The following is a 21,624-nucleotide window of genomic DNA, read 5'->3' on the forward strand; positions in this document are numbered from 1 at the left end:
AAGTGATATGTTCTACTGCAGTGAAGCTGTTATAATAGAATTTTCTGAAGCTCATTTTATCAGTCTTAATGTTAACCTGTGTCCAGTATTACCCATACAGTTAAAAGTGTTTGATATATGAAAACCTGAGTTGTTCTGCTCATATGCTCAATGAATGAAATAAACATGAAATAATGTGTACCTCTAGGCTTCATCATTGATCCCTGTATTTCTACAGTATTCTAGATCATTGGTATATTGGACTCTAACCTACTCTACTGGCTAGGATGTATTATATGAGTAAATAACAAAGCACTTCAAAGCACAAAGCATTTCATATTTATTTACATTTACAGCACTTAGCAGACTCTTATGCAGGGCAACTTACAAGTCTGCTAAATGCTGTAAATGTAAATAATTATAAAATCACAAACAGGCTTCAAATAATTCACACACAACTTAACAAATAATATTATACATGATTCATAAATATAATTAATTATGTGGTTACTACATATAAATAACACTAACAAGTATAACTACCATTCAGAAGTATTCTACATTAACTACATACAGTTTTTAATTTTAATTAACATTCCTAAGGGAATGAGCGAAATACAGTTTTAAGAAACAACGAAATCACTACTGATATTCTTCAAGCACAGACTCAAACACCTGGCAATGTGTTCAGTTTATCCTATGTGACGGTCAGCATATGGCAATAGTGTAATAATGGAAATGTTTGTGTAGGAACATAAAACCGAGCATGAAATGCATCATTCCGCTATGCCACAAGCACAAGAATTTGTAAGAGGTGTGCACACAGCATGCCACATCACGCAGTCACTTTCGACCCATCCCAAAGTGGGCAGAGACTTGGGGCCGTGCTCACAGTGTTCAGTTCCACTTCTTATTACTGCCATCCCTGGGGGTGGGGTGTGGACGTTGGGTAACTGTATCCATTAACTTTATAACTAATGTTCTTCAGCATCCAGTTCACACACACAATGGAGCTATACTGAACCCGCAGTTTGTCTTGGTGACCTTCCATTAACAGTTGTACGTTGGCAAATATGAATTTTTGATGTGTTTTTTTTAGTTATAAACAGAAATGTTCTCTGGGTGTCAGGCAGTGACTGTCGTGCTGTGGTTTGGGCCTTCTGAGGCCCAAACCCCACCTCTGACTGTCTTTAGAATGCACAGCTCTCTCATGCCTTGAGACAGCTTTTCAATGCAATGCATGCCACTTCAAACTAGAGGATGGCTTTGTAGATTGTGGAAGACTACAAAGAACATATCAGTAGGATGAAATCTGAGATGCAAATCTCTTCAAACCCAAGAGTGTCTGTCCAAAGCACACAGAGACAGTTCAAAAGACAGCAGGAAAGTAAACTTCCCCATCATACTGGGTTTTAATGGAATGCATCTGATTGTGCATGTTATGTACATTTTAATGTATTGACCGTTGAACCAATGACGCAACACCCAAGTCCAACTGCTGGCTGACCTTAGCTCTTCTTCAGTCTGGTATTCCCTACTATCTGTTCAGTGTGTCCTTTTTTGCGACACCTGGATTGCGTTTTTGGAGCTTCTTGTTTTCGATGTCATTGAGCGAGAAGGAGGCCGGACATTGGGATGGGTTCTCCCGCCTCTGTAGAATGCATTCTTTGATGGCATCTTTTATGACCTGCAGAACAATACGTAGAAATCAAAGGAAAAGAGGAAACACAGCGACAGTTACATCTTAACGAGTCTAAAATGTTACACTCCTTTCTCTTGGTGGATGAAAACATGGCCAGACCTCTATATTGTTGAGAGTGTTGAATTCCATGAGGTCATGAAGCTGCTTAAAGGCCTGGTTGGAGTACTGGAAGTTGAATGTGGAGTAGGGAGTCTCAGGATCATCAAATATGTCAAAGTCAGCAAATTCCTTCTCCTTGTCTGTCTGCCTGGGTACTCCTTCAAGGCAAAAGGCAAGGAAGACCCAATATCAAATATTTCATGTGTATTGATGAATTAGTTTCTTGTCTGCTGCGCTACTCATTAAACGTGTTTACACATATTTGAATACACCCCCATCTTCTTTTTTAATTGTATAAGTAATGACAAGGCTGTTGTAGAGCTACCTGTATCAAAGCATTCACTTTTGCAAAGGCATTGGCTCGTATGCTTTAAAGCCATAACAACAAACAACAAAGTAACAACAGCTAACATTAAAAGTTTTCAGAATGAAAGGTACTTCCAAAATCAATTTTTAGAACTACATCCTGTGATATTATAACAACACGTTTTTCACTTGGCCCCAAGTACCCCAGTACTCCAGAAACACACAGATAAGCTCTATTTACATTTATGAACTCATGCTTCCTCCCCAAGAGTCCTTACTGTTAGATGTTTCAATACTTGGTGAAAAAAGTGCCAAAAATTGCTTTAAAATTAGTCAGTAAAATGTCAGGGGCTTTTATCATTAAGAGCGACCAATGTGCTCACCAGGGGCCTTGAAGTCCCGGAAGTGGATGTTGGCCAGAACAAAATGAATGACAGTGGGACAGTGTTTGTCCCCCTTCCTGGGCTTGAAAACGTAGCACTCCTTCAGGCCTTCTCGGTCAAACACCCTCACGTCTATTTTGGGGAAAGGAAGTTTGTTCATGCGTGCCCATTTCTCCGCCAGCAGCAGTTCCTGATAAAGATGCCAAAGACAGAGCCATATCAAGAGGTAATCTTCTTGAAACATAAAACGACAGTAAAAGTAAAAGTTGAATTAAAAAACGGCCTAATTAAAAGGTGTGGCCATATTAAATATGCAGAGGGCACACACAGGAAGCTTACATGGTTTATATATCACACATAAGCAGTTCCTCAAATAAAGTGGCTAAGTCAGTGCAGTGACCATTGATGCACTTAATTTCAAAAGTAAAAACAGGTCCATTCAAACAATGTGCACATAATTTTAAACTAGACAATAAGTTTGTCTCTATGTTAGAGTGCTTCTCTTCACATCAATGTCACTGTGTCTGTTATGAGCACACTTAAGGTAGTGTGCCTCTGTTGAACTAATTCCATTTCTGCAGCTTTTGACACAGTTACAGCTTGCACCAACCTTAAAGGGTGGACTAGAGTCGCTGGGCCTTGCTGAGAAATCAAAGGAAATGATAAGGTCAACGCCCCGCTGTGGTCGCAGGATAAGGGGGTACGGCAGGTTAAATGTCAGGCCGCTATCCACCACGTGAATCTTCTTACTCCGTACATCCAGGGGCTCGTAGATACGTTCAAATTCATCAGGATCTGTCAAATGAACCAACATCCAGGAAGAGCCATTCAGTTATATTTTATAAGGTGATGAATTGACACTTAAATCAAAGAAGTTACTGTGTTCTTTGTGCAGGGTTCCATAAGATTCAGGTAAGGGGGACTCTTTTTTAGAAACATTATTTTATATTATGTTTATGGCTGGTCTTAATAATGGTCTTGAAGTAAGTATCTCAGAGCAGGCTATGCCCCTGATAAACCATCTGCACATTTTTTGTAGCAGAGCTCATCTTTAGTTGTGCTGTGTTACTGCAGAAACAGCAGAAGCTGGCAGTTAAGCTTATAGTGATGCAAAACATCATGTGACATGCCTCTAGCTACCGCCAGCTTTCAGCTTCATGGCCAAACCTGTGGCGGCATGCAGACGAACGAGTGTACTGGCATGCAGATGAACTTGTGTTACTTTATTTCATACATTCTGCTGGGACAACAGCTTCTCACTTCCTTTCCTAGGAATGTAATCTCCACGGTGCCTTTTATTTTCACTGTCAGTTAAGACAGACAGAACCTGTACAGGAACTTACAAGGCTAAACTTAGATCTATCCTGTGCCGAAAACCAGCTCTGGTATCTTAGTCCTCCGAGAGTCCTGTGTCAAGTCTGCCCACCCCTGATCATACAAACCAGACCCTCTGTTCAAACCCTGGAACACACTGGGCTGGCGTAGGCGCACCTGTCACGGCGTCCACCTCCTCATCGACAGAGACCTGGTGCATGAAGCAGCTGCCAGGTGTGATGGGCGCCGTGTAGTTCAGGTTCAGGCCCAGCATGAAGTTGTGCACCTTGCCGGCACGGCCCTCACGGGTGTTGAAGAGTGCCGTGTCTCCCACCATGGAGGTGAACATGCGCTGCATCCAGCTTACCTGGGCATGCCGCTGTCTCTCGTCTTCCACCTCTACGCTTTCTGTGCCCACTGTGGGGTGTTTTGGGCAAAGATAGCGAAAGAAAGGCAATGAGAAACATGATACAGATGGTTGTGTGTGTGTGTGTGTGTGTGTGTGTGTGAGTGTGTGTGTGATGCCAGGTAAGTAATTTAGTGAAGTGTAAGAACAGTGCACCCCTGTGTGGTTCCTCCTCGTTATCGGTGGTGTCATTTCCAACAATGTGCTCTGGTTTAATCTGCTCTAAAAATGAGAGACAGATGGCCAAATGAACATCGACAGTATGTTTGCAAGGTTTCATGCAACTCTGCAATTAGCCACTTGCCTGGGGAAATGGCACATTTTCACGAAAACTCAGTTGCAATTCATACAGCATGCTTTGGTACATCAACATGAACATTTGTATATATTTGTGTACATTTGTGCGTCTAAGCAGTTTTTCTGTCTAAGCAGTTTCTTGATGGCCTTTAGATTGGCTTTATGTCCTGTAGTATATTTGTCTATTATCATCAGAGGGGAAGTTGTTATCAGACTGATATCTGACTCAGGCTGGTGTAAAGTACTGTTTATTCACAAACAGCACTATGTGTTAGTCATTTCTGTGTAACTGACACAAGTAGTTCACTGCCAGGAAACATGAAGGAAAGACACAGTGGGGTTACTGCATGGCCCTTCCTTTCAGCATGTTCAGTACAATGGGCACTGGACTCGATGCTATAAATTCCATTCTGGATGGCTGGCAGCAAGTAATTGCATGTGAGAGCATTTTGTGGGAACTCAGGTGTATGTACCCGGCTTTGACCTCATACGGACCACTGCCCATCACTGCTTGCCCTCTCAGAGATACGCTCTTCCAGTGTGCCAAAAAGCGAGTTAACCTCTGAAGAGATAAGAGCCCTTGTTGAGACTGCCCCTTACCAAGCTCCTCCTCCATGGTGCTTGTGCCAGCGGACTCCTTCACCCCCAGCACTCGGTTGAACAGGATGGAGAAAGCACTCCCCCACACACCTAAAACACACATTCATACCAAGTTCACAGCAACTTTTATGACTTCCTGTGCTGTACTGAGGGGTGTCATAAAGGCTGTCTAAGACGGTGACAATGTGTAATACTGTAATATATGGAACCTAAAGTCTCATAGAGCATCTGATTCATATCAATTGCCGTCATAGGAATGCACAAGTTAAGCCTGACTTATGTACGTATGGCAGACTGACTAGACCAAACACTATCAGGTCGTGGGAGCCTTCAAGGCAGATTTCAACAACTTTATTTTGTCCATGGTAACAGGAGAACTATCTAGTACTGTGGGCTGTTTATAATTACAGCTCTCTCTCTCTCTGTCTATGTGGAATTAAAGTTGAAATGCACCTACAGCAGCAAAGTGTCTCTGGTTAAATATAACCAGTGTGTCCATAACTAATCATAATAAATTGCATGTAAATGTTCTCTTTGTCTTGAGTTTCAAAATTTCTTGGCACAAATACCAACAAACTACATGAGGCTATGGTTTGGGGGCTTGGCAACATGAGAATGATGTGGGCCGGCCCCTTACCCATGAGGAAGTGCAGGGGGTTCTCCTCATACTTCTTCACCACACTGCCCATAAAGAACTTGCAGCCAAAGAGTTCAGGAGCCATGAAGGTGCCATACTTGGCCATGCCAATCTCATACGGACTGAACTCCACCCAGTCTGTCATGGGGAAGCGCGTCAGGCATGTACATGCTTGCAGTGGGAGGCAGTAATGTTTGCTCAATGACATCAATTCCAGTTCAGGGGTCTCCAGTCCTGTGGACGTGCTGCTGTGCATGGTTTCCAGTTTTCTCTGCCCCGTTACACAAACACTCCCAACTCTTCCCTGTTCGACCCCCCCAGCTCAGTAGCTAAAAAATCAAGCTCTTCTTGATCTGGATCAGGTGTGAATAGGAAACATGAAACCGTACAGGGCAGCGGGTCCATAGGGCTAGAGCTGAATACCTTTGTTACAGTCAAAAGGATATAATACAGCACAAATCACTTGATATGAATTGAATATTGCCTAACAATCAACTTTATTGTTGTGTCTGACAAACTACCTTCCTAAAAATAGGTTTTCCATAATAGATGGTGGAGGCAACATGGTACCGCCCCCGAAACAGGTCGATCGTTACTCTTGTAGCCATCAGAAGGTTTTACATAACCGCACCAGCTCTAAACAAATCCAGGCAAATATAGCTTGTTTGAGTCTCTGCGATGGCTGAGGTAGGCCCAAGTGTAAAATGTTCCAAACAATACTGACTATTTCACCACGCCACTTTGGCTTTGAGCTGCTGTCCGCTGCAGCATATACACTTCAGAGAAGGATGTCAACTTGTTACTGGGTTTGGCAGTTTTAATTAAAGTACAGATAAACACAGCTTATTTATGATCTGTGTATGACACAAATAATCTGGTGAAGGCATGTGTTACTTCAGTTTATAGCACTGTGATGATTATGGAAATTTGAATGTGAAACCATAGAGGATCTGCAGACAATGTTACCCTGCACATTCTCTGCACAATGCTTTTTTGTGCACATTATCATTAATAATAAATGCAAACATGAATGCAATACAAAGACGTGGTTTCGGTGTGTTACGCAAGTAAGTTGGTGTTACCAGCAAACATGAGCTCAGACACGTTGGGTTTGACATGGAGGCAGGTATACAGTGGCAGGGGGATCTGGCCGTCATTGATCTTCTCCTGCATGGAGCTCAGTTTTGTGTCCATCCGCTGTAACACCCCCCCACCCCCCCGCAACACACACACACACCCACACACACACACACACATACATATCATGACTTCTACATCTTGAAACTCCAATTTTAAAAGTCTTGCATTTATACCATAGCTAGAACCAGCCTGACCCTTTTTGACTTCTTGATTTATAATTCTAAAGGAAGTTCCCAAAGACCTGAAAGCTTGTTGGAACATGTCAGAGCAGAGGAAGGTGTTTTTAATTTACTTATCCCTGGTTTCCTTTGCCACACACCAGCATTAAGCATGCTCTGTGTCGTTTTAAGATGGGCGAATTCAAGGGACAGAAATTATTAATAGGCCTGTATGACATAGTGATTTGCACACCTAAATGATCTCAAAAAACATCACAGCATGAAAATCCAATTGTATAAACATATTAACTGTATACAGTTTATGGCATAAATAGTTGGTATGTAGTCTCAACTGCCTCAGGCTAAGACAGAAATACTGGGTAAATCATCATTGCTTTATACATTTGTAAATGAATCTCTGCAAGTAGCCACTTTCTTTGGATGGAAAGAGTAAAGGAATGCTGTTTTAACTTTGACTAAAACGCCTGCTCGTCAGGTGGTTTCATTCAGCCATATTAAGGGTGTGCCCCCTCTGCGTTGTTTCCAGATGCCGTATGAGAAGATGTTTGTCGTGGCACTCAGCTTCCAAGCTCCAGATATGAGATTTCCATTAAAACAATTAGGCTGTAATCATTATAAACAAATGAACAATGCAGATTTTCTAATGCAGAAGACTTTCAATCTGATGTTCATAGTTAGCATGAGAAAGATGGAATGTCAGCTGTGTATAGCAATGGCAGTCAACGAACCAAATGGTCAAAAGGAGCCCGGCTGCAGGCTTTGCACAGGAACATACCTAGCGCTGCAAAACAGCTGCGAGTGAAGCTATAAAACACACCCCCTGGATTCCCACCCATGTTGTAACACTTTCCAGCTGGTGTTGCTGGCTGTCACTCTAATCATGTTTTACCCAATCATTCATTTGTGCAGAGCACTAAAGCAGCAAATGATAAATGTAATCCCATGGCAAGAGATATTCAGCAATCTGAGGTTTATTCATGCAGTTGTCAGTTCCATAATTATTACTGTCTTTTGTCTGCATGGTTTATGAATGTGTTTTTTTGCGAAATATCTACCCAAGACCAACACGTTTGCCAACAACTTTCTTAAAGGCAACGGAGTACGGAGGCAAACACCTTCTGTCTAGTAATATATTTGAGAGCCACATGAAAGGTATTCCAGGGCAAGGGCATTTGCATCAGGGTACGTCATTCATAGATTAACAGTGTACACAGCACTCTTTGTACTCCAGCAACTTGAATACAGATACAGCACATGAACACTCTCCCCAAACCCATCACATATGTACACCGTGTGCATGTGCATTCATGCATAGATATAATCTGTGTGTATGTGTGTGTGTGTGTGTGAGCATGCATAAGTGCATGCATGCAAGTCTCACCCCAGGTATGAGCGTCTCTCCGATCAGCATGCCAAAGATGTCGGTGAAGGTGACCGGCTGGCCGCCTGCCTTCTTCTTCCACAGGGCTTTGATGTAGCGCTTGATGTGCAGAGGGAGCAGCAGCTTGAAGGGACTGCTGCTTACACTCTTCATCAGCTCCTGGTTGATCTCTTTGGGACCTTTGGCTGGGAACTCAGGGTGTGAGTATAGTGTGGACATGTACCTGTACAAGCACCCACAAATAGTCAGACTGCATGCTTCCATACATGCCACTTGGCCTGATCTGGTTTGTCATGCTCTAGTAAGAGAGTGTATGCTGGAGAGAGAAATTAATCTACACAACCACAGACAGTGGTTACACTAATAGTACAGTATGCACCTCCTTAGTATGAGAGGTTGTGACTTCCTCTTCTCTTTATGAGCTATACATATCTATAAATCACCGAATGTCAATATATGCTCTCTAACCCTTTAGGTCACTAAAACACACACCATGTGGATCCAGATAGTCCAGCCACGTAGGTAGCACATTCCAGCACCCCTGACTCGTACAGGGCCTTCATCACCCCAGAGAAGCCAACCATGGCTCGGAATCCACCGCCAGATCCCACTATGGCAATCGTCGGAACCTGGGCACAACGAGAAATACAGTAAGACAGAGTCCTGACAAATACAAGGTGTCATCCTGTGATAAGAGCCAGAATTAATGATGGAGCTGGGTGATAGATACTGTGTAACATATATGATACATAATGCAAACTATATGTTATATATTGCATTATATACATCACATAGTACTGTATGTACTGTATATAATGCTTTAATAATTCTGTATTTTAATTGTACTTGTGCCCACCTTAAGGCATTTTACATACCATGACATTAGCACTTTTTGTGGTATTTAAGGTGCCAGAACAAGTTAAAAATGGTGCCACTTGCGAATGACAGGTAGACAGAAACTGGCGTGTGGTCTGAGGTCACCTCTTTGGGAGCTGCGGGCAGGAAGCGTGGGTTCTCCATATTGAAGAGCTTCTTTATGCCGAGCATGACCCTGTCCCGGCGCTTCTGCCTATAGAACTTCTCCTGCTCGCACAGGGTCATGCTGAATCGTAGGTCTGTGGACGTACTAAAGCACATGCCGACAGCCGTTAACAATCTAACCGAAGGTCTGTTTTATACAAGGCCATGGTCCATATGGGCCATGCTAAGCGAAGATGGAAAAGATTATGATGCATTATGATGGACTTACCACACTTCGAGACACATCTCTAGGTACACCTTGGTGGTCTGATAAAAAAAATACAAAAATAAATGTTATATATATATATATATATATATATATATATATATATATATATATATATATATATATATATATATATATATATATACACACACACACACATATATATAAATACAAACACACACACACATACATATATATGAGAAAATATCTTGCTGTGTCTGATGCCTTGTTCAATTTCATGTTCAAACTGCATGTTCTTTGTAAAGCACAACCCTCTACTGAAATCCTAACCTTAGAAGGATCCAGCATGCCAAGCATTTAAAATCCTGTCTGCCCATTGACCTCTTTGTAGCCTACCTTGCCAATAGAGAACGTAACCATCTCTGCCTGCCCCACTTTGAGTTTGTCGATACAATAAGTAACTGTGCCAAGAGTCTCATCCATGACATAGTTAGCATCCATTAATGTCATCTAAAAGGAGAAAAGTGAGAATATGTTGGAGACCACAACATCATCTACTTTACTAAATCATTTAAATCACTGCAAATCCACATTAAATCAAGTGATCAGAAGCTGGTCATCTTCATCACACTGACTTCAACAGAAACTGCCCACCTCCAGCACATTCTCTTGTTGGGGGTCCAGAAGGAATTCAAATGTCTCGTTCCATTTAGGATTGATGTCATTGTCTATGTGACGTGTTCTTTTTCTAGACTCTGGAGCTGTTGGGACTGACAGCTCCACATATGGGTCCGGCGTGTCAACTGCATGCGCATGCGCACACACACACACACACACACACACACACACACACACACACACACACACACAACATGCTAAATCATTCACATTACTGCAAAATATCTAAGTAATGGACTATACAAAAAAGATGTGTATACTTACGCAAGTCCCCAAGTGCTCCTTTAGTGACATTCTCTGCTTTCACTACAGTCACTCTGAATTTATGAGAATACTGATGTTCTACCTGTCAAAGCAAAAACACTGATATTAGTGAGCAATGATTTACCCTCTAAAAAGTAATGCCTGAAAAATACAACAACATCAAACTGCTGTAAAATATACTGTCATACATTGTACAGTTGCGAGTGGAAGAAGATTAGACTTAATATGCTCATATAAGAATTCACTTATCAAGCCGTACTGGCACCTTGGCTTGTTAGTGAGTTATAGCTTCATTTGTGAGTGTGTATACTATAAACACTTGCATATAACTCTTTCTACAATAGACAAGATTAAAACTGTTACAAACTGGTGTCTTGCAAAACAATGCCAGGAAACCACTGTTTTCACAGGAAAGTTCCTGTAATGCTGAACCAGTTCAATAAAAAAACTGGATGGAAGGCAAATATTCTACCTATTAGTCATCTTTCTTTCTAGTCACTGGAACATGATTAACCTGATACTGGTGGTTTTAACCCAAAACAACAAATATTCACTGAAATACTCAATATTACCTCTGGGCACCAAAAGTTTAACTTTTTTTTTGTTTGTTTCCCAATACCTTATAGTACATTTACGCTGAATTTGAATCCATTTTTAGAATTTTTATACCAAATATGTTTTTTTCTATCACATATGCACATTTTTACATTATCTATTACTTATTAATAAACAAGTCTGTTATTACACTTAAATTGTGTACAAATGCAATTCTAAAATGAACAATGTTTTGTCTATATTTGGCCTCAGCAACATCCCTCTTCAATGTCCAGCAGTAGTCTGCCAACATAGATGGTATCCACATTCCTTGGTATTGCTTTTCCATACTATACATAATGACATATGAGCATACTAGCACAAGAATCTTTGGGTGATAGAAAAATTCTGAAAACATATTTGGATTCAGTGTACAAAAATACATAATAAATATGCATTCATATTTCTGTAAAGATTTTTTTGTAAAAAGCAAAATCACTGTCAAGTGTAATCAGACTTGACAAAGCCTTTAATAACTATGACCAATTTAAATACCAGCACTTACTATAATAAATTGATGGGGATCTATGGAGGACATTCTGTTAGTAAGGGAACGCTCACAGTGAGGAAACAGCTTTAGAGGTCAGGAAAGCCTCTCATGTTTGTCCTGAGAAGCATCTGTCAGTTCTACAGAACACAGAGAAAATAATCTGATTTTAACAAATTCTCTTCCCATCTCTCTCTCTCTCTCTCTCTCTCTCTCTCTCTCTCTCTCTCTCACACACACACACACACACACACACACACACACACACACACACACACACACACACACACACACACACACACACACACACAGAGTATAGCACAAAACACGTAAATCGAACAGACCGTTTCTGTGCATCTAAAGACACCCACATTTAGTTGCCTAACGATATCTTCCGACATTTAACAGGGAGAGCATTCGCTGCTGCTCTCTACATCAGCCTCGGGTTTCACTGCGGAACTTATGGGGCCTGGAATATTTACAGTAGGGCCGACAACTCGGTGATAGAAAACGAACACCAAACCGGTCCCCCCGTCTCGAAAAGATCATTACAGGACACTTGTCCACGACATCGCGCGTTTCTGTAAAGTAACTGTTGAGAAAAGTAAAAAAAAAGAAAGTTGTAGTGTAACTTTTTTTTATTGTGAAGAGCATAGCTTAATAGCGACTAATGTCTGTTGGATGTGAAATTTAAGGACTAGAAATAAATTATTACAACACTAACAGTTGGTCGACCTAGTGGTTACAGACATCTGGTTTGCATGACATGTATACACTGTTCAGCTAAAATGTAACGCGAGAAACCTTACCTTTACCGTAGGTAAGAAGCATGTCCGACAACCGGCAGCGCTCCACTTTGGCCTCTTTCGCAAAAACTTTTTCGTAGTCGAGGCAGACAGGAGAAAAGAAATAGGAGCAGCTACTTTTCCGCCTGCCTTCGGTCGGTGCACGCCCCTGGTTTTCCTCCAAATACATTATGTGGTTTCACATCTGCATATCACATGGCTCCATGAAAAATAACAGAAGCAGTCAATAATGGTATAATTTATCCCTGATGTAGCTGTGTGATTATTTTCGATCCATTTTATGCGTAACAGCAAACTGTCACAGTACTGAAATTTTCTTTAAAATGAAAACAAGAAAATGGAAAACTATAGTTTGTTTGATAGGCCAAATACGTTTTTTAATATATGTAATACAAATACTACAAATTAAGAAAGGAGCTCTCTCCAAAACATCCCGTTTCTATGGAAAAAATACATATATTTATATTTATTTATGAATAAGTAATATAGAATTAATGTCAAACGCAATTGTCTTGTCACCTAAAAATACGAAATAGAACAATTATTTCTAAATTGTTCAACGTAAAACGTACTATAAGGTCCACCTATTTTGGTTTGGAAAGCAAAAAAGTTTTAATTTTGTTGCCCAGTGAACTGCTTCTCATGATAACGTTATCATACTATCTAGTCCAGCAGAGGGCGATCAAAATTTTGCTTTACGTTATTTTTCCCCATTTAAAATTCTAAAGCGTTGGAAACACTCACCATCCTTATCGTCAGCAACAACGACATCAGTAGGTTTGTTGTGACCATTCGGCTCCGGAAAAGAACAAAAAAGGAAAAGGCTGTTAAATAAACATGAGCCATGATTGAGGCGGTGGAGCAAACAGTGACGTGTTACGCTGTCGACATACCAGAATTGTATGCGTGTGATCTCATGTGCGCGTAAGCGTTGCAGTGGTCGCTTGGAAAGCCCCTTGATTTAAAAAGCGCGAGACCACATGCAGGTGAAGTTACAGAGCTACCGACCGGTGAGAGCACACTTGGTACCGAGAAAGGAGTTTCGCTTAGTTAAAGATTCTGGAATGAATACGACTATTTGCTTGTTTCTACTTGTAAACTTGATCTTTTTCTGCGATGGACGTAAGTTAATTTATTTGCAATAAGGCTAGTCCTTACAAGCCTACTAAAATATAGTATATATAGTATATATATAGTATATAAAAAATATTTATGTAGTTTATATTTTTTATTTCTTGAAATAAGCTTTACTTGAATTTTATGTGATATTTATTCCGGAGATGTATTCCATTTCATTTTACAGTCGACCCTTGCTGCGCAGACCCTTGCCAGAACAGAGGCGTGTGTATATCCAAAGGGTCAGACGCATACGAGTGCGACTGTACCAGAACGGGGTTTTACGGCGAGAACTGCACTACACGTAAGTCTGCCGTTAAAAAACTTCTCTACAGTTAAGTCAGGAGGCATCACTGGATTTGAACGTTTTTAAAATCTTAATACTGTTTTATTTTCCCCATTTTCTCTGTAGCGGAACTTTTCACGTGGATTACATCCATCCTGAAACCAAGTCCGAACACTGTGCATTACATTTTGACACAGTACAAATGGATCTGGGACATCATAAACAACATTTCATTTCTGAGGGACGCTATAATGCGCTATGTCTTGACATGTATGTTGAATTAATACATAGTATTATAGACAAAATTAACATTTCTTTCTCATATTTTTAAACAGAGCCTAAATAGTTAAATTAAAACAGCTTTTTTTAAAAAAACAAAACAAAAAAAAAACAACTTGTTTTCTTTCTTACTTTACAGCCAGGTCAAATTTGGTTGACAGCCCACCAATTTACAATGCTGATTATGGATACAAAAGTTGGGAGGCATACGCCAACCTATCCTATTACACCCGCACCTTGCCCCCATTATCCAAGCACTGCCTAATGGGCACAAGGACTCTTCCTGATGCCAAGCTGGTAGTAGAGAAGGTCCTATTGCGACAACGTTTCATCCCAGATCCACAGGGCTCTAGCCTGATGTTCGCCTTCTTTGCCCAACACTTCACGCACCAGTTCTTCAAATCAGACCTGAAGAAAGGGCCAGCCTTCACAAAAGCTTTGGGTCATGGAGTAAGTATCATTTATGTCCACATAGTGTGGCAGAGTTGAATGAAGCAAAGCAAATTCTATTTCAGGCTTATATTGCATGAAGTGATGGCACAACTGTTCTGATTGTTCTCTCACCTTTCAGGTGGATTTGAGTCATGTTTATGGAGACACCCTGGAGAGACAGCATAAACTGAGGCTATTTAAAGATGGAAAGCTAAAATATCAGGTACAATGCCATGTCTACCTGCTATTTGGTTCTTTTTAACATCAAAACTCTGTAAGAATATCTTTCCTAAACCTGAAAGACATTTGATTGTGAAAGAGTCCATCTGACTGAACCTATATTGGAAACGCAGGTTGTGGACGGTGAGGTGTACCCCCCTCTGGTTAAAGAGGTCCAGGCAGAGATGCACTACCCACCTCATGTGCCTGAGGAACACCGGTTTGCTGTAGGCCATGAGGCATTTGGCCTTGTCCCTGGTCTGATGATGTATGCTACCATCTGGCTGAGAGAACACAACCGCGTCTGTGACGTCCTGAAGCAGGAACATCCAGACTGGGATGATGAGCGCCTCTTCCAGACGACTCGACTCATTCTGATTGGTAAATATCCAGATGAATCATTTGTGGGGTGTCATGATATTTGATTTTGAAATCTTTCATATTGTGATTTTTTTTAATCTCCTCCCATTATATACTTAAAGAGCATAGCGTCTCATGGAACCTTCCAAATGAGTAGTGATTAATTTCTGCCCCTGGCTCTCTCTTCCCAGGGGAGACCATCAAAATCGTGATTGAGGACTATGTGCAGCACCTGAGTGGCTACCATTTCAAGCTGAAGTTTGACCCACAGATCCTATTCAGCGAGAAGTTCCAGTATCAGAACCGCATTGCTTCCGAGTTTAACACACTGTACCACTGGCACCCGCTGTTGCCTGATGCCTTTCAGGTTCAGTATAAGATGTACACATATCCCCAGTTCTTCTTCAACAATTCCATAGTGATGGAGCATGGTATCAGCAACCTTGTGGAGTCCTTCACAAAGCAAAGAGCTGGCAGGGTGAGTCCCTCCTTCCGTCTTTCCCACATGATAATTTAAAAAATATATTGGCAATTTTCAGCTTGATATCCTTATCTGATTTGCATCTTGTGTCTCTTTAGATATCTGGTGGAAAGAACCTGCCTCCTGCAGTGCAGGGAATGGCTACTAAAGTTCTGGAGCAAAGCAGAGAGATGCGGTACCAGTCCTTCAATGCCTATAGAAAGCGTTTCAATTTGAGGCCCTACAGATCATTTGAAGATATGACAGGTGGGGGCATTGCCATTTTCAGGCTTTTAATGAATAATCTAGCAGAAAACCTCTTCTTATATCAGTAACATCTGAAAATTACCATGTGGAAATTTCTGCTGTACTTAATAGTCTTAAATCTTTATGTGCATTTGTCTTCGTGGTGGGGATTGTAGGAGATAAGGAACTGGCGGCAGAACTAGAAAGACTGTATGGAGATGTGGACTCTGTGGAGCTTTATACTGGTTTGCTGGTGGAAGAGCCCCGGTCCAGTGCCGTGTTTGGGGAGACCATGGTGGAAATGGGAGCCCCATATTCCCTCAAAGGCTTGTTGGGGAATCCCATCTGCTCCCCTCAGTACTGGATGCCCAGTACCTTTGGTGGCAATGTGGGATTTGAGATTGTCAACAGTGCCTCCTTGAAGAAGCTGGTTTGCATGAATGTTAAAGGGCCCTGCCCTATGGTGTCTTTCAAAGTACCTGATGTGAAGGTTCACAGTTTAAGAAATGTTAACTTGAGTTCATCCTCTTCTATACATAGTGATGTCAGTCCAACTGTTTTACTAAAGGAAAGGAGTTCAGAGCTTTAAACATAACAATCTGAACCACTGAAAGATTTGCATTTTTCCTGCTATTGCTGTTATTAATTTTAAATTAATTTAAAGTTTGATATATTATTTGATTATTTATTTCTTTATTTATTTATTTATTTATTGCAAAAAATATTAATTCTGAATATTTTTCAGTTTTTGTTCTTTTTTTTCCTCCTGCATTGTGCAGCTGGGTAGTAAGACTGTAAGACATCTATACAGCAACATTTCTAGTATAGAATTAACACCTATAGTGATATTGTATATATTTATTTGTGTCTGGCTAAAGGTGAATAAACATTGTAGGTGCTAATTCAAAAGTGGGCATTTTGCTTTGTAGACACATTTTAAAACCCTGTGTGATTGTCTTTCAGTGACACTCGATTTTCAATTAAATAATTTACTCAATAAATTTTGACTTTGATTTTTTTTCCAAACCAAAAAATGAGAGTAGTTATTCCACACAATTATTCCACATAACACATCTCGCAAACAAATTTCAAATATTCGGCCATAACTGTAACGGCCCGAATGTCGCAGTGCGAGGAGCAGGACTTCACTGACATAGACAGACATTAACATATGAAGAAGACAACGGCACTCACATATAACATAAGCAGTGAACATGGATACGCTTACCTTTAACGATGTGAACAAGCACTTAAATGACATGAACAATAACCAGGGGTTTAAATATATACAGACAAACATCACATTAAACCATGTGCAGGTGTCTGAACAAGGAGGGCGTGGTTACAAACGAAATGTGGTTGGTTTTTGAAAGCTTAGACTGGTCTGGCTATTCCATTAGCTATACCTCGAGAGACAAAGTCAATCCTCAGATTGATACTTGGAAGATTCTGGGATCTTAAACAAAGATACTGATGCCATTTTCTCAGAAGGCAATGAAATTACAAGACATGATCCACCCACCCTGCAAAATATTTTACAGTATTTAACACTCAAGGAATGCATGTAATTGGTGTAATAGTGATTCCTTTAATCACATAATAGAGGGACTGCATGAAACTGGCTGAGAAGGAACAGCAGCCTAATCTCAAATTGAAAAAGAAGAGAGGGATTAGTCACAAGTGGCTTGGCTCAACATAGCTCTGGCTCACTGAGCTGAGGAGTAGCTGCTTTTTTCTGATTCAGCGTACCTTGCACCATTCAGGTGCTGTCTCTCGCCAAGACATGGGCACCACAGTTCAGTTCAATGGACTAAGCACTGCAGCGCTGCTTTCTGAACTCCTGGGAAAGATTGCTGATGCTACCTCAGAAATTCTTATGTAGAAAACCAACTTATGAAATAAACAACTGTGTTACAGATCGTAAGGTGGGAGACAGTTTGAACCATACAGAATATTAATGTCACATTTTTCCCGCTTCAATACATGGGATTGAACAAATAATAATAAAAAAATAAGAGAATAAAAGAGGAATTATTACTAAAACATATATATTTCAGGGAAATTACATACCACATTATACTTTATAAACCAGAAAATAGGTATTGTACTAAATTGTACATTTACAGTATTGTACAATAGATTTGTACATACATAATAAAACACTTTCATGTATGTTTCCTGCTCTTATGTACACATGTAAGATTATAGTTTATTCAAAATATGAGTAATTTGTGTACATTTGTTTAGTAGTCATGGTACAATTTTGCATACTGATAAGAAAGCATTAAATATTTAGTAAGGAGCCAAGCCTTGTCTAAGCCTCTAGATATACCCTGCCGCTCCCTTGTTGCACATAAAACCTCCTTCACAATAGCTGCATGTAGGCTCACTGATTTTGCTGAGAAGGTTTAGCAGAGTTCTCAGGATTCACCGCTTGCAAATTCTCTCTGCTCTTTCTCTTTTCTTCTTCACTACCACTACTCGCAACCAGAAGTGTAGACGACCCTGGCTTCATGCAGATAAGTAGAGCTTTCTCCGTTGAATTGAATTTTTACATAAACTGATAAATGTTTCCACTTGTGAAGCCCCTATCCATCTGAATTAAGATGAATATAAAATATGATTCATTGTGGATTATGTATAAGCATTGTTAATTTAGAACCAATCAGGTAAACGCAAACATATCTCTGAGTATTTAGTAGAGTACTAAAGGATGAATAGAACCTTCTGGGAAATTAGGGTGCATATGTAGCAAGTCCCACCCAAAAAATGGACAAAATGCTATGGCAACCCACACAAAGGTTATATGTACAGCAAGTCCCACCAGAAAAAAAGGGTTTACAATGTCATAGTAACAGTCACACAGACACAGTCACACATCCTCCCACACACAGCACATTCCCAGAAAGATTATCACCAGGCAGTGTCACTGCTGAGTAAACTCGCTCCATGTTCATTGGTTTAAAAAGACTAAATAACTAATAATTAACTCAGTTTTACATATTACATATTACTTGCTCTCAGGCTATTACTAAGATTCATAAGAGTAAAATACCTTGTGAGTAGGAGAGAGATAATTCCTTGTTCTTTCCACCACACTCAGTTAAATCAGTCTGCTTCCAGTCACTTACAGATATTAATTCTGCATTAACTCAGATAGTGGCACATGAGTTGACACTGAGCAAGACATTCGTCACTGTGTACTGACATATCATGACTATACTGTACAGGTGAGTGGTAACACAAAAGCAACAAGAAACAGAAAAAAGACGAAACTGTGCCTCATCTCTAAAAAAATCAGAACAACGGCAGTTTGTCACTTTTTAAAATACAGCAGGTACACAACAATTTATAAGTAAAACCATCATACTGTACTGTAGCAATGGAAACATACATAAAGAACTAGTTTCAAAATTATGATTACCAGCTAAATTCAAATTGTGGTAATGTATTAACAAAAAGCTTTATTTGTACACAAATGTTAAAATATTCAAACAAAACATACCTATTCATGGTAAACTCTTTTACATGTTCAAGTATACTAACGGTTTTGGTACTGTTGGCTTTGAAGGCAGAGGGTCAAGGAAAACCAGCACCAGGAGAGAGGAAGAGAAGAGGTGGGGGGTGGATATGTTTGGAGCAGATGTGAGGGCCTTTAGGGATTTGTGCGCACTTTGGTTTTCTTCGTCTGAAAAGTGAGGACTGTTGTTATGGACTATGCTGCATTTTTTTTTTTGTTTTCTCTAGAGTGCTGAAGTTGGTGAATGGAACACTTTTCCATTGTATGGCTGTTTATTTCATATCATTCATTGCATTTCATATCAGCAAATCTTACAAAAAAATATTAAAAACTAATAAATGCTGCTTGCATAAAGATTCAATCTCTTCAGATTAGAACTTGGTACAACTACCTTTTTCTGCAATAACATCTTTATACACTGTTTGGTAGCAATTTCACCCATTCCTCTTTGGTGACTTACTCCTGGTTGTTCAGATTTGCAGATGGTACGGCAATTTTTAAATAGTGCCAGATATTGTCGATCTAGTCTTTGATCTGTACATGCACCTTTTTGCTGTTCAATCACTTGTTTGTTGCATTGGTCTTCCACGAGGGATCATTGTACTTCTGAAAGGTGAAGTTTCTCTCAAGCTTTAGTTTTTAGTAAGCAGAAGCAAATTATCTTGCTGCATCTCACTATATTTTGCACCATCCCTCTTTCCTGTAATTTTAATAAGATAATCATTCTCCACCAAAGAAAAGAACCTCCACAACATGACCCTGCTACCCCCATACTTCACTGTTTGTATAGTGTTTATTGAGGAATGGGCAGTGTTAGGTTTATGTCACACATGGCATTTGATTTTTTGCCCCCAAAAAAGCCATTTTTGTCTCATCTGACTATAAACCTTATTCCACATTTTAGCAAAGTAATTCTGATGTAGATAATTTTGCAAAGCACTACATAGAAAACATTCCTCTGTCATCCTTCCAGTGGTGTTCTCTTTTTCACTCACACTTGGACCTTCTACTAGAGGCCTGAGAGCTTAAGGGTGTGGTGCAGTATTTTTGTTGCTCCAACAATGTTATCATTCCTGGGATATGTTGGAGTCACTCCTCCTACTTAGGGTTCATAGCCCCAAGTACCCCTGCCACCATCAAGACAACCTTCCACATGGATCACATATAGCAATGCCTTTGCTGGTCAGTATTTTCCTTCCTGGCATGCATTAACAGCAACAACAATCATCACAATCACTTTAGAGTCACTCACTTTACCTCAGTCAGAACTGCATTTGACCAGTGACTCGTGACTCATGTACGAGTTAGCCTGTTCAGCAGCCAAAGCAGCTGAAGAAGGCTGGGTGATTCATTAAAACGGAAGTGTTTACCTTCTGTTTGAAGGGTTCTGTCCAAAAACCTTATATCTGTCCTGATATGTTTGGCTGTGTTACAGAAATTCAGCACACCACATAAGTGCTGGTGAAGGAAAAATCATGGATAGAACTTTCCCTGAGTCATAGTTAAAGTTGGAGGGGCTGTAGAGCCATGTGCTGGGGAAGTGATGTGAGTCCATTATGCTGAAATGCTGTGAATGAATTCATCTGAACCATTGCTGCCACTGAGATTTACAGATCAGCATTATTACATTTTTTATTCAATTAAAAACAATTAAAAACTATTCAATTAAAACTATTACATTAAAATTAAAACTATTCAATTAAAAACAAAAGAAAATAGTTATCAGTGGGATCTTGAATTCTTAAATTCATCATCTTTTATCCATTACCTGTACACAGATGGTACATACATGGTACAGTAAGTCATGTTCAAATAATAAAATGACATATATATTTCTCTATCATTTATAACAGTTAGTAAAGGCCAGCTATATGTTCTACTACAAACACCCAATGAGCAAAATTAACCAGTCTGTGTCATTTTAGTTAATCTAGTGGGTCTGCAATTTGCTGTCATATAAAATTACCTGTCATGTAAAATGTTATGTCCGCCTGTATGTCTGAATTCTTTGTTCCAGGTTTTGCCTCTTCTTCTCTTCCCCTTGTTTGATTGCTGGATAATGTATGTTTCTTGTATGTATATTGTCCTGCAAATAGTTACACACTGGTGGTAGAGAGTGGGTGCCATTTTGTTTGGGTGTGGGTTTATCTTTGTTTCTAACAGTGTAGTCAGTGTTGTCACTGTAAGTTTCTTTTTGTTAGCTTAGTCAGTCGTCGTTTTGTTTCTAGTGTGGTTTTGTTTGTTATA

The 21,624-nt window shown here is 40.0% G+C and overlaps 2 protein-coding genes across 6 annotated transcripts; one reads left to right on the forward strand and one right to left on the reverse strand.

Annotated features, from left to right (window-relative positions):
• Positions 1–446: 446 nt before the first annotated feature.
• Positions 447–13,327, reverse strand: pla2g4aa (phospholipase A2, group IVAa (cytosolic, calcium-dependent)). 5 transcript variants are annotated; one of them, XM_081700047.1, is made up of 20 exons: positions 13,204–13,327; positions 12,463–12,658; positions 12,136–12,245; positions 11,672–11,793; positions 10,573–10,654; positions 10,285–10,433; positions 10,027–10,140; positions 9,673–9,710; positions 9,405–9,549; positions 8,916–9,052; positions 8,424–8,646; positions 6,806–6,920; positions 5,724–5,894; positions 5,087–5,176; positions 4,346–4,411; positions 3,961–4,200; positions 3,080–3,264; positions 2,470–2,659; positions 1,781–1,938; positions 447–1,666 (listed from the first exon to the last, which is right to left on the reverse strand). In XM_081700047.1, exons 4-20 carry the CDS (start codon positions 11,702–11,704, stop codon positions 1,517–1,519), a joined length of 2,286 nt encoding a protein of 761 aa, XP_081556173.1. In that variant the 5' UTR covers positions 11,705–11,793; positions 12,136–12,245; positions 12,463–12,658; positions 13,204–13,327; the 3' UTR covers positions 447–1,516. The 5 variants fall into 5 exon arrangements, with proteins under 5 accessions (XP_081556173.1, XP_081556172.1, XP_081556174.1 ...); XM_081700046.1 differs by having other exon boundaries at positions 12,025–12,245; XM_081700048.1 differs by lacking the exon at positions 12,136–12,245 and having other exon boundaries at positions 12,469–12,658.
• A 94-nt stretch (positions 13,328–13,421) lies between these two features.
• ptgs2a (prostaglandin-endoperoxide synthase 2a) lies at positions 13,422–16,858 on the forward strand. Its single transcript, XM_027027953.3, has 9 exons — positions 13,422–13,581; positions 13,763–13,879; positions 13,988–14,131; positions 14,280–14,590; positions 14,712–14,795; positions 14,926–15,172; positions 15,343–15,629; positions 15,731–15,878; positions 16,034–16,858. The coding sequence occupies exons 1-9, from the start codon at positions 13,440–13,442 to the stop codon at positions 16,444–16,446; spliced, it is 1,893 nt and encodes a 630-aa protein (XP_026883754.2). The 5' UTR covers positions 13,422–13,439; the 3' UTR covers positions 16,447–16,858.
• Positions 16,859–21,624: the final 4,766 nt, after the last annotated feature.

The sequence above is a fragment of the Electrophorus electricus genome, chromosome 17 (genome assembly GCF_041902795.1).
Source record: "Electrophorus electricus isolate QZ-2024a chromosome 17, ASM4190279v1, whole genome shotgun sequence".
Lineage (NCBI taxonomy): Eukaryota > Metazoa > Chordata > Actinopteri > Gymnotiformes > Gymnotidae > Electrophorus > Electrophorus electricus.